General features: G+C 39.0%; 2 protein-coding genes across 2 annotated transcripts in view; one reads left to right on the top strand and one right to left on the bottom strand.

Moving 5' to 3' along the window:
- Window positions 1–2,741: 2,741 nt before the first annotated feature.
- LOC139739947 (E3 ubiquitin-protein ligase TM129-like) lies at window positions 2,742–8,339 on the bottom strand. Its single transcript, XM_071650547.1, has 4 exons — window positions 8,129–8,339; window positions 5,451–5,916; window positions 4,377–4,539; window positions 2,742–3,311 (listed from the first exon to the last, which is right to left on the bottom strand). The coding sequence occupies exons 1-4, from the start codon at window positions 8,337–8,339 to the stop codon at window positions 3,060–3,062; spliced, it is 1,092 nt and encodes a 363-aa protein (XP_071506648.1). The 3' UTR covers window positions 2,742–3,059.
- An 832-nt stretch (window positions 8,340–9,171) lies between these two features.
- The window catches only part of LOC139739856 (eukaryotic translation initiation factor 2-alpha kinase 3-like), a 31,370-nt gene continuing 22,398 nt past the window's right edge, over window positions 9,172–18,143 (top strand). Inside the window, exons 1-3 of the mRNA XM_071650457.1 lie at window positions 9,172–9,542; window positions 12,372–12,501; window positions 16,311–16,508. Of these exons, the coding sequence (XP_071506558.1) occupies window positions 9,301–9,542; window positions 12,372–12,501; window positions 16,311–16,508 (570 nt within the window). The 5' untranslated portion in view covers window positions 9,172–9,300. The remainder of the gene's footprint in view (window positions 9,543–12,371; window positions 12,502–16,310; window positions 16,509–18,143) is intronic.

Here is an 18,143-nt window from a genome sequence, read left to right as displayed (position 1 = left end):
AAAAACTTATACATTTCAAACAGTTCTTAATATCATAATGACTTGGCATTAATTTGACCCATTTGTATATAGTGGGTCAAAATAAGCATTTTTCCATCTTAATCTATATTAATTATGAATGTATACCTTACTGAATCTAACCCATGATAATAAAGACATTCTTTGAAGCTTGAGTTTATTTCACATGTCAGGCAGCTAATTGTTCGTGCATAATATGGATGAAAAAAGAAAGTACAAAGAAAGTCCACAGAGCGGTCTTTCTTCAACCAAGATACTGATGTCTGGGAGGGACAGACAAAAAAAAATTATAACAATAGTATTAAAAAAAATAAAATAAAAATGATGATAATGATAGTGAAATAATGCCTCCAATGCCCTAAGGGGCAGAGAAATCTGTCAACACTAATTTCATTTTGTGTAAATTCACTGAATGTAAATGACAATCAATATCAAATTTGATCCAGAAAATAATAATTGGCATTATAAAAATGCAGGTTTACCAACCGTTCTGTAGACAAGCACTGACCAGTACACTGTAATATGAAAAGATGCTCAGTTTCTCAGTACATTGTAGTAGTAAGGCTACACTGGTGGAATCAACATCAAATTGCAAAAATGAATAGGGCGTGGAGACAAACACTAATTTTTGTAAAACACCTTCTAAATTACAGTCTCTGCTACACTGAAAATGCATTCAGTAGGACTCAATCTGTGATGGCTCCTCTATGCTGCGTTTACACCATGTTCCCGGCAGCCACGGCGGTCGGGGTCACATTTCAAGACACCGTGGATAAAACGGGATGGACATGAGACAACATGGTGAGACGGGATAGGCAGACGTGACAGGCTGTGATTGTCATGGATACCCTGTCAGATTTTTAAACTGTCAAACAAATTGCCACGACAGTCCCGGTGATAATGAGAAACCTTGTAGATTGCAATAAAATGGGGTAAATGCAACAAAACACAATGGCACGTTATAGGCCGTAACAAAACATGGTGGCGGTCTGTAGTGGGCGGCAACAGAAAATATTGATAGTCTAGCCGTATCAGACGCTGTGAGAACAGCGTCTGACAGCTATATGTTCACTGGGGTGATCTATGGACTGGAATGAACAAGACTAAAATATGAAGAGGGGAAAACAGGAAAAAACTCTCATCTATTCACAATGCATTACGTTTCGGGCAGACTGGGCTGCCGTGGCCACTGGGAACATGGTGTAAACACAGCATTACTTTCAGTTGAGTCTGAAATCTCTCTAAATCTCTCTAATTGTAAGAGAATTGTCAGGTGTGAATGTATTGATACCAAAGAAGAGAATCATTGAAAATCTGTGGTAAATTATAGTCACAGCTGTAGACAGTTTGACTGCTATTTTTGGGAAAGAAAGAGATGAGCTGTTGTGTTTATTGCAACTTGTTGCTAAAATTAATTTGTGCTTTACAAGGAGTTTAATATTCAGTAGAGTTAACATGGGATTTGATAGATCTGTCGTAAGCAGAGAGACATGAAAATTAATCAAAGACAGTTTCCCCTACATCTTATTCCTAATGGATAAACTGAACATTTTCTCGAGCATAATATTTTGTTGTACCAAAGACTGAAAAGTAAAACTAGGAAAAAAGAATGTTGACAATAAGGACTGCGAGCTCGAAAGTATTAGCTAGTTGTATTGGATGAGAATGAAATCCTACAAAAACTGTAACAAATTTGGAGGATAGATTTTATTTTCTGCAAATTAGAGGGATTACAATATTTTTCAGTGGGAAGTCACAGAAGCTGTGCAAAGTTTTGGGTCATAAACCCGTAGTCTACCTTTAAAATCTTCGGGACTGAAGTATGATAAGTTCCATTGCTTGGATACCACACTTGAAAGACACTGGCTTTTGTGTGAATTTTGCAGTATTTTGCAGTATTACATTTTTTTTTTTCATTTTGAACACACATCTCTCAATAAAATTATTTTGAGGTGTCAAATTTTCTTCATATTTATGAGATGATTCAACACATGTGGGGAAGACTGTCTCTTTTGTGCAATGGTTTGTTTTTCTGTCATTATCAACCTTTCAGATTTTGCACAATTACTGTCTTATCCATACATCAACATAAATATTACAAATTGTTTTCTGCCTCATAAAAAGGTAACTATTTGTGTGTGTGTGTGTGGGGGGGGGGGGGGACTACAGTAGAAACACACTTTAAGGTACTGCCTATTTTCGAGATTTAAACATTTCACATTAGTCTACAGTTCTAAACGTGAGTGTAATTATTTCATGAGTTGAATAGTTGATTCCAGGTTTGAGACTCAAATAATGCCTGGCTATTTAACCTGTTGACGACTAGTCACCAAGTATACTCAGGCAAGTGTTTATGGGGAATGTGTGTTATAGCAAAATCAGCCTGTCATCATCGGGTTAAGACTAAGACCTGTTTGTCTGTCACAGAGAGAACAACCATTTCGCTTGATTCATCTAATGTTATAGTTCACATATATTTTGTAGTGGACTGAATCAGAAGATAATCACTACAAGAGTACTTCACACAAAACTTCTTATTTCTTTATACAGTGGACTCTCATTATAACGAAGTTCTTGGGACCGGCAATTTTCTTTCGTTATATCGAAATTTTGTTATAACCGAACAAGTAAACTATAAAAATACAGAGAGTGGATAATGTTGCGGCCTGAAATTTCACTATAACCGAGTTCAGGAGTGCACTGTAAAAGGTCAATTCCTTTGTTTCTCCAACTCCCACTTCACTTGTTAAAAAAGAATGCTAAACTTCGTACTTTCACTTTCTACAACAGTTTAGGAGTTGCTGGTCATATTTTTCTGGCAGCCTTACAAAGATTTCCATCTGATACACCAATGCAATCATTCATATTCCTGGTGGCTGTTTCTCATCATACCTCAGGTTTACTGGTCTATCAATTGGAAATGTTTGTCCTTGTGTTAGAACCCCTGTTATTAACAACACTGGGCAAGTCTAGGGAGGCAGATGTTCTATTCAAAGATTAATGATGACGTCCTGAAACCTCCCACGACGAGAAAACCTATGTCATGTCTCGATGCAGCGGACGTCCAGGAGGCAGAACTTTGATCGGCACGTAGGACAGGGCGCCCTCGCCCCGAGCCACGTCTCGGGACGGTCCTGTGGCTGCCGATTGACCCACCATTTACACAGGCACTCCAGGCACCACATGGGGCGGCAATAGCACTGGACACATTCGCCCTGTGAGGGCGCATCACACAGCTTGACGAGCTTGATGTCTGCTGGGGTCTGTAGGCAGCCAATGCAAGTCTCTGGAGGCTGGCAGAAGAGGAATTAAAGAAAATGAAGACTAATAAATGTATGTATGTATTCATATTGACTTCATATCTATATATTGTTTGATCCTGAATAATTCTGCTCTTGCACTTTGCTTGAACTTGTAAAACCAATTCATTCATTAGTGTTTGGTTACTTTCCCCAAATGGCTGCCAATACAACTTAGACAAAGTTTGCCAAGTCCCTTTATAGCTGCAGAGCACTCTAAGCTGTCGGTTCCAAGGTGGCTTGCTCACAACATTCACAGGCTTCCTTAGTGGCCAGGGAAGATCTCTATCCAAAAGCAATCCAAGCCAAACACACACCATTCAAATTAAATAATACGACAGCATGTACAGAAGATCACTGTGATATAGAGGGTATTAGAAGGATCACGTAGGCCTATGCCTTGTCCATTGGCAATGAGTGTGAGGATATCTGTAATAAACATTAAGGAGAGCAAGCTGGCAGACATGCTGATCTGACGTGAACATTGCACTACAACTATGACTCCAATGTTGTAATCTTTCATCAAATGGGTTCCCCAAAACAGTAGCTATTCATTGCAGAACATGGTGAGAAATTCTAGAAATGTGACTGCTTGAACTCTCTAAAAGATGTTTTGTGTAGGAATATTGCGCCAAATGATGCATTCACTTATTCTCAAAATTCAATTTTGAGTTAAAAAGTTAACATCTGGACCTAAGGGTAACAGTAACAGCTTCAAGCGTTCATAAAAACTAAAAGACAAATAATATTTCGCTGTCTGACTGTAATAAAAACACGATGCAAGTGATAGCAATTCAAGCAAAAACCTGAAAGAAGCTTTTCTAATACCTTTTACGGAAAACAAAAAATGTGTAAAGTGGGATACTACTAGAGGACAACAAATTTAAGGAAAGATGCTCTCCTAACAAGAATTACATACTTTTTATAAATTGACCCAGGCTTGGTACTTTTTGGCACAGCCGAAGTCAGGACCAACATCAATCAACTGATGGAGTTGTGATAACAAAAAGAATTAATTCACACATCAATCGTGCTGACCTCTACTCGTAATCCACTCACCGGTGAGCCGTCTGGAAGGTGGTATTTTTGGTTGCTCTGTACCTGTTGCCTGAAAGCCTCAAGGAAGCGGTCAGTCAGTGTCTGTTGGATGACCACATTCCTGGCATTGACAATGGGCATACTGACCTTGTCCTTCAGGTCCCGAAAGTCCAGAGCATTCAGTCTGCATACAGCGTGGTAGAGAGAATCACACAAATTTTTAGTAATGCATTCACATCAGTGTTATCATGCATCCTGTTTGTGCATTTACATTATCAGTGAGTACAATATAGGTCTTGATAATTACCCCAATATGTGAAAAAGGCAGTGAGTTGAATTAGTGTAAAGCTGACAACAGTGTAAAACATAGTGTGAATCTTGTTCTGTCCACATCAACTGAATGTATTTGCATCTTTTAAATTGTTGAGTGCAAAAATTTGAGCAACTGAAACATGCAAATGTTATGACTGTTGTAATGTTATGATATTTAAACAGTATTGCCACTGATTGACAAATTGCCCTACATCGATGTAAATCAGTTGCGATGAAAACATCTCGACGGAAGAATTTCTTGAATTTGAATAATCTATACAGTATGTCCACAAAAAAATTACAATCAGATTTTTGCATTTGAAAACTTCCAATATGATTAGACTATCTAAAAGCTACTTCAGGGTCTTAAAATATAACGAGCTATATTTTGCAGAAAACCTCATTCAATTTGGTTAAGCTGTCACAGAGAAATGTGGATCTTTGTAAAGTATGTCATGGGTCTGATTCTTCCAAATTTAGCACTCGGGGATGCTCTTGGTAGTGCATAATGTGTGAACACAATGGACAGAACGTGGAGGGAAGGGATTCCCGACATGCTCTACAAAACTCCTCATTTCTCTTTGACCACTGAAGCAAATCAGATGGGGTTTTCAGTAAGATGTAGGTAATAAGTTATAGTTTCATACCCTAAAACTTTATTTGGATTGATTCGCTATTTCTAAAGTTACTATTGGTCCCATTGTATTTTTTTTTGGGACATACGGTATCGCAAAATCTGTCCACCCTCTATGGAAAATGGACTATAGCGCTCTTATTACCAACCTGATATGAAAAGGTTTAATGTTTCTGTTGATGCTGATGACTTCTATCGTAAGGATCTGCACACCCGTACTGCTCTCATGCGACAAAGCATGATCCACGCTCCCAAGAATGTTCATGTGGCAGTCCTGCTTGTGAGCAAAGTGTACAACGTAAGCCGACGACCGAATTATCCACGAGTCTGTGACATAGATCCTGGCACTCGGTGGGCCGGTAGAAAACTTGTTTATCCTCCTGAACTCGATGTTGATATTGGAAGCAACCCCCCTCCAGGAGTCTGCATGGTAGCCGAGTGTCGTAGCGATAGGGTGTTTGGACCACTTGTTGGAGGACCAGTAGGATGCAATCAGCAAGGTGATGATCAGCACACAGATTGAAACTCCCAGATAGATAAGCCATGGTGCCCCAATCAGCCAGGGATTAAAGAAGTTGTATTCAGGACACACCAGTCCTAGACCAACATAATAACCTTCCAACAATGGCAGGGGAGAAAAGAAAACAACAAAATATATATTATTGTGTTAGATTGGCAAGAAAAATTTGGCTTGCTGTCTTCTAGACTAGGAAAAATCAACTTCATCTACATATGAAGCAAACATACTTGGACATAAACCACACAGCTCTGAAAATGTGCAATGGTGAATATCAGTACAGGCTGCCCTGACAAACAACTTTTGAATCCATGTTGTTACACTAACTCAGCATTTGTGAATAGTTGTAATATCTACCTTTAACATATGTATCATTTAAATTTACCTGTATCTAGGAGTTTCTTCAGACAAACATGTCTTACACTTACAATGTACTTGTTCCAATATTGCGTAATTCTTTCTAGCAGAAATAAAAAGAGCCTGGACACAGTAATATAATGTGTTCAACCAAAATAGCTGCAAAATAATCAATTCTGATAACTCCTTGATTGACACCAAAAGCAAAGATTAAAAAAAAAAAAAATTTCTAAGTTTGATTTCAAGAGTCAATTCTTCCAACACAGGAACAAGCAAAACATACTTTACTGTGTTACAGCCATACAGGCCTTCCTCTCAAATAATAAGATAATAATTATGATGAAAAATGATAACAAACATAATATATTCATCATTAACATTGTGTCAATATGAAACAGTACTGACAATGTTAGAAGGTCTTATTTACCCAGGGTAGCCTCTTACTGTTAACACTGCTTTTCCAGCTCAGAGGGCCCTGCTATTATTATTACCCCAGCATTGCCATTACCAGATACAGTAGGCAGTATCGGTACATGTGTGAACCCATTTAAACACCTGCTCTTAAGAGGGAGCTGTACATCTTGCTCAAACCTGAATGTTAACAGGAAGGATGTGAACCTATGACCTTCTGTTAACAAGGGTCCTTAGTATGCCACTGTGATCCCAGCGAACATCACGTAGCACTGGGGCCTCCATATGATAAATGACTTCTTTTCTCATCAGGGCCAGCGCTACGTTTTTAAAAGTGAGGGGCCCAGTTTATGGGAACAGGGACGTCGATTCATTTTGAGGATGAAGGGGGATACTTCTGGTGCCACTTCCGGGATTAACTGGCTGAAAATAAGCTCCCCTGGTTCCGCTGGCCCACATCATTATTTGGTCATGTCTGCAATTGAATTCTAGTGTCAACTCTACTTGCATATCCAAAGGAAAACTGATTACATGTACAAAGTATTTGCTGCCTTTCATTCCCTCCCGAGTCAGTATTCATACACTGTCAAATTTACCATCACCAAGGGTCCTCTGATTCTCTAGCAGAACCATGATACTTGTGGAGTTTAATGTTTAGGTTTTGTTGTGATTTTTTTTCTCCATTTTTTTGTTTTGTTTTGAGAGCAAAAAGTGTGAGGGGGTGCAGTCCCCGAGCAGCCACCCCCCCCCCCCCACCAATAAATCTGCCTCCTGTTAAGTGTGAAAGGGGACAACTTTGCACAACAGGGAATGACACAAGAACCAGACAGGGAATTGCCTTTCGAACACTTTTAATTCGGTCCTCGGTACCGAAACGTCAACGTAAGTCCTCCGTCGACAGTCGCCATCTTTCGTTCTCTTTTCCGCCCTCTCTCTGCGTATCTGTTACAACCGTTTACACATTATGTTCCCTTACAAGTGTACGGTCGGTAAATCGGTCATCCACAACCGTTTTACCAACCATACATGGCATTTTAACAAGAGGCAGATTTATCAGTCTAACCCCTTACCCCCCGCCCGTTCTGCAGCCCCTGATAAAGTCTGCATAAAATATTCCCTGTATTTTTATAGACTATAAGTGTAAAAACATGACTGACCTCCTTGCCTAACTTGACTACTGTCTACAATTTGTACATTAGATTCTACATGAGGGATAGAACATATAGAAGAAATATAGAATGCAACATGGGCCATTGTCTCACAATATCTTTACATCAGTTGAGTAATCACAGTGACACACATACAAACACACACTCACTTTGCTCACTACACTTGTTACTTGTTGAAATAATCCCAAAACTGCAGCTCCGTTGAAGCTATACCGGGATGAACAATCCTTGCTGTGTGTCAACAAGGGTGCAGAGGTGCCATAATCATAACCCACATATTTACAATAAAAGTGGTTGAACCCGTGCAACTAGCTTACAAGTTACACTTACAGTTTACACTACAATCACACTAACAGTACCCAATTTGTGATACCTAAGGGAAGAGTCGCATGAAACACGATCGTGGCTGTGGTCCTTTTGATGTGGTAGTGGACGAAATGCAGCTCTTCGCTCCCAAGCCAGGAGGAAAGTACGTACTGAATCGTCAGTCCCGCAGAACGAAATTCATTCGGAGGCACTACCAAACAAACCGCTATCAAGAGATACACCAACGTAAACACAAAATCGGCGGATGCCTCATACATTGCAAAAATTATAATTTTGACTGCATGAGAAGTAGAAAGTTAACAATAACCAATAATCACAGTGGATCAGCCGTCTGTTGCAACGCACTATTGGTCTTGACGTTCTGCTTCCAGAAACAAGGAACGCGGGCATACGCCGACCAACGAAGACCTAGTCGACCTCTTGCCCGCTCAGGACGGGGCAAATCACCTACAGTGTCCCGTTCGCCCCCGCTGCTAAGAGGTGTCTCGAGAAGGGCCTCTTTAGCTTGTTATGGATTGATCGGATGAGAAGTGTACTGGTTCGGAAGTTTGCTAATACAAATATTTATTAATTTCAGAAAATGCACTTTAATATACATAAGTATATTTAAAGAAATATTTTGTCGCAGATAAAATATTTTGAATGAAAATTCACATATTTTTACTAATGTTAGGATAGTTTCCAGAGAATTAACAGCCATTATCTAAATTGGCATCTTATTTATACACGTCGGGTTGTAAACATTGAACTTCGACCCACGAAAAGGAGCCGAATCCGCATGCGGAATTACATGATTCTGTGATCTATGGTGTGGATCGACATATTCAGTTGTGAACTGCGATGATGATTTGTTACAATTGAGCTGGAAACACTACAGAAGATTGTCTTTTCTTTTTCTATGGCTGGAATTCGGAAGGTTTGACACACAACACAGTCATTACCATGTAATCTCGCGCGCGGGGAACTCGGACGTTGAACGTCGCGTACGTACGACTAACGTCAGTGGTGTGGCGGCGACACTGATATCAATAACAAACTTTCGAGAAGTTTGACTACCGTCGAAGTACACGTCAACCTATGTGATGTGGAAGTAGCAGTGCTGTCTACGTTTACACCGCATGAATCATAACTTTGAATCTGTTTAACCAAAAACTTGTCTCCTTGGATGATTCACGCAAGAGCAGTTAGTTGTAACTGCTCGACAGTACCTAATGGTTAATGGATGAGTTGCAACTCAGAGCAAATCTACGAAGGATTTGCTCGCTTTTGTGTGTGGTATGTATCGTCATCGTATTGCACAATAATGTCGCGCCCGTGGAGGGGAACCCCGGAATTGCCGGTAATGGAGCGGGCGAGCGCTGGCGGAACCCTGAGCGAGCAGGAGGTACACCATTGAATGATGCAGTTAGTGGGAGACACACCGAAAGCTGTTCTGCATCTCACTCTCAAGGTGTCAAAAGGTGCCCTTGATTTCTTATTTCATGTAGACTAGTGAATTTAATGACTATAGGTGCTAAAGTAGATTCTAACTAATGCAGTGGCCCAACCCAATCGAAATAGAGGAGAGCTAGAGGCTATACAGAGTAGGATTCTACAGTGTTCTACTGTTCCCGATTCACTACCCCCACACCAGTAAATTACTACAGCATATGCCAACTCATTCTTCCCATGCACCATCCGGGACTGGAACAACCTGCCTGTTGATCCTGCCGTATACCCATCCCTCATCGCCTTCAAAACTGCGTTGAGCTATGAGGGAACTCTGGAACTCATAGGATGTAACTCTTCATCCAGAGATTTTTACTCGCACTTGTAAATATTTTGCACCTGATTTCAAATTTCTGTTGCCCCGGTGCGGCGTATGCGTATGTTCTCGCAGTGTATTCATCCTCGACCATTTGAGGGCAGCACTTTATCGGAAGAAGAAGAAGAAGAAGAAGAGTATTATCTGATTATAGACATAGTAAATTACAATGCCATAAATAGTAGTAAATTAATAGAAGTTCTGTGTCGTTGTCCAGCCAATTCACTTCACCATCTGGACCCTTCTTTTTGTATCCAAGACTATTGGTACACTTTGAACACACACACCCCTGCGCAAATGTACACTGTATGAGCATGTTCTCTTTCATGCATGGTTTGATATTCTGTACATTGTATTGATGAACAGGAAAACCGGAAATGTGATGGTAAATTACCAAGAATGAGAGTATTCTACCAAAAAAAAAAAAAAAAAAAAATGAAATGTTGACTTGTACAGCTATATATGACAAATATCATATTGCAGGTAGTTAGACAGAGGACCTACCTTTTAACTTATAGTCATGAATCTTCACATTCTCGACACATACACATTTATTTTATATTGTCTTGATCACACCACAGGGAAAGAGTTGCTTTTGGGACAGCCACCCCAGGCCCAAATACACCACTCTATCTACACTACACTACCCCTTGTTAGCTTATGCATGGATGCACACACACACACACACACACACACACACTTGGCAAGCGGTGGGGAATTTATAGTTTTGGGTGGCTGTCTCAAAAGGGATAAAATTTTGTATATCAAAGGTTAGTTGTAAATATTAGATAGATGGTAATGTAGGTTTCGTATCTAGATTAGTGAAACAAATCTTCTGGAGCAAATTGCTTGCCTGGCAGAGCTCCTTTCAAAAGAATAACAGCAACCAAAAGGCACTCTTGCCCACTATAGATCTGCAATGTATGTACGTTTGTAGGTGTAAAGTAAATATTAAAGAAAACCAGTTGGAAGCAAGTCAAACAGATGGGGGGCGGGGAAACAAGATCATACATCATTCTTTGAGGGCAGAGTGAATGTAGTGATTTCTAAGAAGTGGGTTTCTTGGTGCTGTAATCTTTGAAGCATTGTTTTTACTTTGCAGCACTGTTCAGTGGCGGATCCAGAGGGGGGCACAATCGGCGCACGCCCCCTTTATTATTTTTTTTGTTCAAAAAAAAAAAAATGAAATGAAACCCGGAGGTGGCACCAGAAGTATTAGTTGCACCCCCACCCCCTTTACAGAATTCCTGGATCTGCCCCTGCTGTTTTCTTTCATTGTAAATAGCTCTAGCTCTTGTCGTTGACTATTTCATCACCTGTTGCAGCACATCCCATTCCAGTTTACCTTGGAAAGAGCTGCTTCAATATCATCAGTGTGCAAGTCCGCTGAAATGTTGATGATTGTTGTACATACACTGTACCCTATGCTCATGAATAAATGCATTACTTTTCTGAATCTCTGATTCAATGATGTGCTCAAGGTTTTAGTCAACAAATGCAAAATATGTATTTTCAGGGTTACCATCATTCTAAACTTAAGTTTGTATTATACATTTGCATGTCATCAAGCTTCTGCAAAGAACTAAAAAACAAACAACAAACCAAAAAACAAACAAACACATGCTCCCCAAAGCAATGATGTGTGTAGAAAGAACAATCCCTGAGTTTTCATTTTTACAATACAGTATTCAGTGCAGTGAAATTCAGTGGAATATACATATTATGTAGTCAAACCTGCCTTAGCAACGACCTGCTGTTATGTGGCCATGAAAGGAAAAAAAAATAATTAATTTCTCTTTGGTGGCTGCTGTAGACAGGTTTGACAGTATGTAGGAAGGCAGTGTCATTTGACATATTTGCTGGTTCTAGTGAGATAAAGACAAGAAAATCACTTTTTGAGAGGCAAAATTTACTTGGTATCTGATTGCGTTGCAACAGTGTGGAGTAGCCAAACCTCTGACTAGTTGCAAGTGTTTTGTTTTGTTTTGTTTGCATCTTCACTAAAAAACAAACAACACTAAAATGTTTCCACCTGCCATCCTATTTCTGTGGTCCTTGAGTCAGCATAAATGTGTGTGGAGCTGAAATTTTGTATCACTAGAAATGCAGAGCTGATCTGTACACTAACAGTAAACACATTATGTTTGTAACGTATGCAAACTTCGTTTGCTTTTGAGATACTGAATGTATTCTTGCACACACAAACTAATTGTGTTTGTTTCAATGTGGTTAGATTAAACCTTATTTTCAGCTTGAAAATGAGTAAACATAAATATTTTTTATCTCAAATGTGAGTTGATTTAGTGTCTAAAGTTTCATTTGAGTGTTCAGTTTGTTATCTTCTATTTACATACCAATATCCTTTCCCCAAATTTGTTCTAGACCACAGAATACAGGCTTCAGATTAAAGATGTTTGTGTGTTTTTGCAACTAATGTAACTTTTTTTTCATATTGTTTTCTATTTCTTTCTTTACCCGCATGTAGACCCTTGATGATTCTAAGCACCGTTGATGGAAAGGTCCTGGCGCTGGACGTCCACAATGAGGGTCAGCTGCAGTGGAGCATGGACCCCGGCCAGGGTCCTCTTCTCTCTTCTTCCATCAGTCAGTTTGAGGTATTTGACCATTAGATGTTGATCAGCTGATACTAGAAAGCATCTCTGGCAATGTAAAATAATGTGGGTCACGTTATAGAAACGTAATGTTGGTGATATTTGGAATATGAGCTGGTAAAGATCGTATATCCTTTTGCAAACATCACAAAGTTTTGCATGAGTAAAGAAAAATATCTCCCAACATTGTTTATGGAATCTTGTGGTAATGCACCTCAGACTTTTCAGGGAAGAAATGAAAAACTTTCCCCATGTCACTCAAGAATAATTATGTTCCCCTCATGTATTGAAAATAACAGGTGGATTTTTTAGGGGGGGGGGGATCTAAATAGATTCGCTTGAAATCTATGGTATCAGTATTTATTTCCCCTCCGTCTAAACAAAGTTTCCAGTTTTATTATTTTGAGGAAAGGCTTGAATTACTTACCTATAGATACAATGATGTACCAGCTTGCAAAAGAAATCTGATTTCCTGGGTTGCAAAAGGGACACACAAAGTTTAAAGTTAAGCAATGGTGAGAATTTAATACATTTTGATGATGAACTTGAATATGTACGATTGTGTACCAGAAGTTCAAACATCAATGTCTACTGACAGAAAGCATTTTAATTCAATTCAACATCTACAAGATTTCTCCCATGTACCTTGGGGTATAATTTGCACCCAAAGTGAGTAGATCATGGTACTTGAACAATTTGTATCTGAAAGATCACAACTTTTATATAAAAAGAAAAAAAGCCTGAATGACATTTGATATTCAAAATGCAAAGGCTTTCCATTCTTACATGTACTTATTTCACGGCCAATTGTGTCATAGCATATATGAAAGATTTTTAATGTTGACACGGTAAATTTCCAAACAAACAGTAGCAGTGATAATGATTCAGAGATAGAAGAGAAGCCAGATGTTCAAGCTGTTTGATAGTGCAAGGTAACTAACGACACCAGTGCAAAGTCCAGACTTATTTTGTTTTCTCCAGTGCCCCATAAAGCAAAGCACACATACATTACCAGTAGGCAATGAACAGTCTCCCTAGATGAGAACAGAGTTTTCAAGCTACAATAAGACAGTGACCACAGTTCATTCTGTGACCTCATTCATGTTATTTTGTCTACATGCCAGGAATATTGAGTTGATTCCTGCGTGTAATATGCAGCAGGAGTCATTTGCCATCCTTAAATTGTCACTGCTGATTTTCACTGCAGAAATATTAGATAGGGCCTAGAATTAATTAGATTGACCTTAAAATCTGCACATAATTGGAAAGCATTACACAAAAATATTTCCAGTTTGAAAGAGAAACGGTCTGAGGTAAAATCTGAATGTGCTTCCAATTTCTGATTTACCGGTAGTTATAAATTCAGCAGTTAATAGGCTTTTAGAATGCATATGAATGGAAACAAAAAAAAATGTAGTAAATGTGAACATTATTGGGCTCAAGTAAGAGGGAATTTTTGTACTCTTTTTAATGGAACACTGATCATGAATAATGAACATGATAGAAAAAATTTGGCATCAAACCATGGAAATTAATGTCTTGGACTTTATGGCTTGCACATATCAGTCCCATTTGGTCTGCCAGAATGGCATTAGTCTTTCATCATTTCTAAACATTGTATGTAAATTTTCTACCCATCAGTCACCTGTGTGATTTCCTGATTATGAAGTTTGAAATGACGCCAGCCTTATTTTTTTTTTTCTTTATGTATACAGGTAGATTCTGTGTATTTATGAGCTGGTGCTATTTTAACCTGAAAAAATACTGCACCTGTAACAGTGCATGATACATTTTTTGTATTTTTTGTATTTTTTTTTTTTGGGGGGGGGGGAGGGGGAGGGGGTCAGTTGTACAGTATCAGTTGGAGAGCTAAAGAGAGTAGACACAGTTGTAAATGATCCTAGAGTGAGTATTGCATACTGTACATAGTAAATGATATGAAGTGGAATATATAAGCTCATGCAGGTTAATCATATTGATCTAACCTAATCTGGCAGATCCTTCTGGCATTTATTGTTACAGGGTACAAGTACATGTGATGTGTCAACAGAATCTATGGGGTTCAATTTCTTCAGTAGTACTGAACCAGCCCTGCCTACATGCACATACTGTGCATACTGTAGCTTTTCTGTAAACAAGAGGATAAGAGGGACATTTATCTGTATACCTGTCTCAAATGAAAAACAGTGGTGTCAGTTTTCTTTCAAAACTGTATCCTCTGTGGAGGGACCATCAAATGCATTGTGCAGTGTATTTGAAAACCCAAATTACTGTATTGTACTGTATAATTACAGACGTATGATATTTCTGCAGAAATACAGTTTGTATCTTTCCTTGTGAAAGATAGTCATTCGAAAATCAAATATGGATGCTGTACATAATATTGACGTGTATTTCTATCTACAGCATAGTATATAATGTGTGTTCTTTTAACTGTACCACCAAGGCAGTATTATTGACTTACAAATGTAGCAGGTCAGTTTCTCCTACTGTTGCTTGCAGGCAATCAGAAGAATGATTATTTTTATTCTGAAGAGCTTTCCATATCATTAGAACATTTATCTTCACTCCCCCGACAGTCTCTCTGTAATGTAGCTTTATTATGCACCATCAAGGCAATAATCGAGGACTGGGCTCAAAGGGCACTGACTGGTTAAAGTCTCGTCATTCACTTAATGATGCATTATTGGTCAAGGGGATCAAATGTCATGATGTATCATGCTTAATATCTGAAGCAAATATTTGGCTAATATATACTGTAAAACATGATATATTCGCGGCACGAAATTTTCGCGAATTGGAGCCGACGGCCTTTTTCGCGGCAAGAAATTTTCGCGAATTGCCTCTTGCATTCAGTGCATATAGTGTAGATAAGAAATTTCGCGTGCATTTTAATTTCGCGAATCTTGCCGCTCGCGAAATTCGCGAAATTAAAATGCACGCGAACATTTCTTCTTTTACAGTAGGCCCATATCAAAACTAAAATACTTGCAGCCAGATGCTGCTGTGTGTCCAGCATTTTGTACAAAATACTAAATACTCCTTCATCAGGCCCAACCTGTAAAAAATCATGTGTGCTACAAGTGCATATGTATTTGTCATTACTACATGCAGTTACTACATGTAGTAGTGGTATTGGTGGTAGTAGTAGTACTAGTAGTAGTAGGTAGTAGTAGTAGTAGTAGTAGTAGTAGTAGTAGTAGTAGTAGTAGTAGTAGTAGTACAGTATGTACGTACGTGTAGTAGTAGTAGTAGTAGTAGTATAGAAATGGTTAATAGTAGTAGTATAGAAATGGTTAGTAGCAGTAGTAGTGCCCTTGTAGCAGCAGTGCAGCAGCAGCAGTAGTAGTACTAGGAGGGGGGGCAGGGGGTGACCCTTAAACCCCGCCCCCATGGGCCTGCAGCCCCAACACTAAAAAAAGGGGGAAAAAAACACATTCTGCAGCCCCTGTACTGTAACTAAAGCTGCCACTACCACTGTACAATGCAATTTTGCTACTTTTATTGTGAATAATGTCATGTTTATAATATGTAAAAGTGGAAATTTTCACAGTGTTGAAATTTTTGTGCATTTCGCGCAATCAGAAACCAGCGTGAAAATAAAAGCATGGAATATTTTTGCTCGCAATACATTCCAGTAGTCCATGTCTTGATTCTGTGGAATCAAAAACCTGCGAAACTCATTTTACCTGGCTGAGTGTGAAAAATTACTCTTGCGAAAATATCAATTTTTACAGTAGTGCTTTATAAATGTTGTTACAGTGTACCATTCACTCCATTCAAACAATCTGTGTATTAACCAATGTTCTCAGGTGACTGGTCCAGAAGGTGTGTACAAGGTGATCCCCTCCCTGGACGGGGGTCTGTTTCGCTGGGACGGGGAGACCATTGAGGCGGTCCCCTTCACCGCGGAGACCCTCCTCAGCACCTCCTTCAAACTCAACGAAGAGACGATGGTGGTAGGAGGCAAGGAGATGAAAACTTTTGGCATCAATGCTCGAACTGGATCGGTAAACTTGATGGCTCTCTCTCTTCTCAATCACATACTGTGTGTAGCTTAAAATCGTCATCGGGGCAACAAGACCTCATATATCTACAAAATGTCAATTGTTCAGGAGAGCCGAAAAACATGGCGGCCAAAGCTCTATGCCGAATGGGATAGCCTTTCATTTGCCATGCCGTGGTGGCTTCATTTTTGGGGTAAGACAGTTATGATTTGGACAGGACATCATATCACAGATTATCTAACCATTAATCTTAAGTCATTTTCACCAAAGTTTGAGATACAAGGTCTTGTCACCCCAGCGATGTTATGGTTTTATTATTGCAGTGGGACAATTGGGAATTGTGATCAGGCTTCTACTGTTTATTCATTCCTGAACCTTACAAACTGCATTTTTGCATTTGTGCAGTCCAAGGGGCAACAACAACAAAAAATATTCACATGAATGTCTTTTTTGTGGACTACTCTACCAGAATATTATTTTAATTCATCCAAAGGTACTTTTAATGTTATTTTTATGCCTCCGCCACGAAGTGGTGCCGGAGGCATTATGTTTTCGGGTTGTCCGTCCGTCTGTCCTTCCGTCCGTCCGTCCGTCCTTCCGTCCGTCCGTAATGAATTTTGTGGACAAGGTAACTATCAAAACCTGTTGAGGTATCCTAATGAAACTTGGCATGTATGTGTATTAGGGGGTGAAGTTGTGCCTATCAACTTTTGGGTGCACATGCTCAAGGTCAAAGGTCAAAAGGTCAAGGTCAAATACATAAAATTTCACTATTTCCACCATATCTATTGAATGCATGAAGATATTTTCTTGAAACTTAGTGTATACATGTATTACCCAATTGAGATTCTCTGGTGAAAGTTTGGGATATGAGGTCAAAGGTCAAAGGTCAAAAGGTCAGGGTCAAATACATAAAATTTCACTATTTCCACCATATCTATTGAATGCCTGAAGATATTTTCTTGAAACTTAATGTATACATGTATTACCCAGTTAAGATTCTCTGGTGAAAGTTTGGGTCATGAAGTCAAAGGTCAAAGGTCAAAAGGTCAAGTAAAAATATTAAAACTTCTTTTTTGTTCTCCGTACCTTGGAAAATTGTTCAAGGTATCTTCATGGAACATAGTATATACATGTACTGACTGGAAGTGATTATCTAGAGAATGTAGGGTTCATGGGGTCAAAGGTCAGGGGTCAAAGGTCAAGCGCAACACTTCAAAATTTTACTATTTCCCTCATATTTATGCAATGCCAGCAGGGTTATTTTTTTTTTTTACACATGGTGTATGCATGTGTAACCTAATAGAAATTCTCTGGAAAGTTTTTTTTCCTTCTTTTTTTGCATCAAAGGTCAAAAGGTCAAAGATCAATTGAAAGTGCTGAACTAACTTTTTCCTCCATATCTCGGAAGTGGCTCAAGTCATCTTGAAACTTCGTACATATTATGCATGTTCTACCTGAAAGTGATTATCTTATGAATTTTAGGGTCAAGGGCCAGATGAAAATGGTAACAATTTACTATTCAATTCAGAAATTGCACTTTTTCTCCACACCTGTACCTTGAAAATTACTCAATACCTAAATGTATGAATGGGTCAAAGTCAAGTTAAAGTCCTTAAATCCCTAGATACATGCTCT

Source organism: Diadema antillarum, unplaced genomic scaffold, assembly GCF_040938485.1.
Source record: "Diadema antillarum isolate AM-2024a unplaced genomic scaffold, OU_Dant_1.0 seq00000821_RagTag, whole genome shotgun sequence".
Lineage (NCBI taxonomy): Eukaryota > Metazoa > Echinodermata > Echinoidea > Diadematoida > Diadematidae > Diadema > Diadema antillarum.
Note: the sequence above shows the minus strand (reverse complement) of the source record. Positions and strands in the feature narration are given on the sequence as shown.

Coding starts and splice junctions, on each gene's coding strand:
- LOC139739947 (XM_071650547.1), bottom strand. CDS start 8,339: ATGTATGAGGCATCCGCCGATTTTGTGTTTACGTTGGTGTATCTCTTG. Junction 5,917..8,128: donor TCATGCGACTCTTCCCTTAG/GTATCACAAATT, acceptor CATTGTTGGAAG/GTTATTATGTTGGTCTAGGA. Junction 3,312..4,376: donor ACCTTCCAGACGGCTCACCG/GTGAGTGGATTA, acceptor CTCTTCTGCCAG/CCTCCAGAGACTTGCATTGG.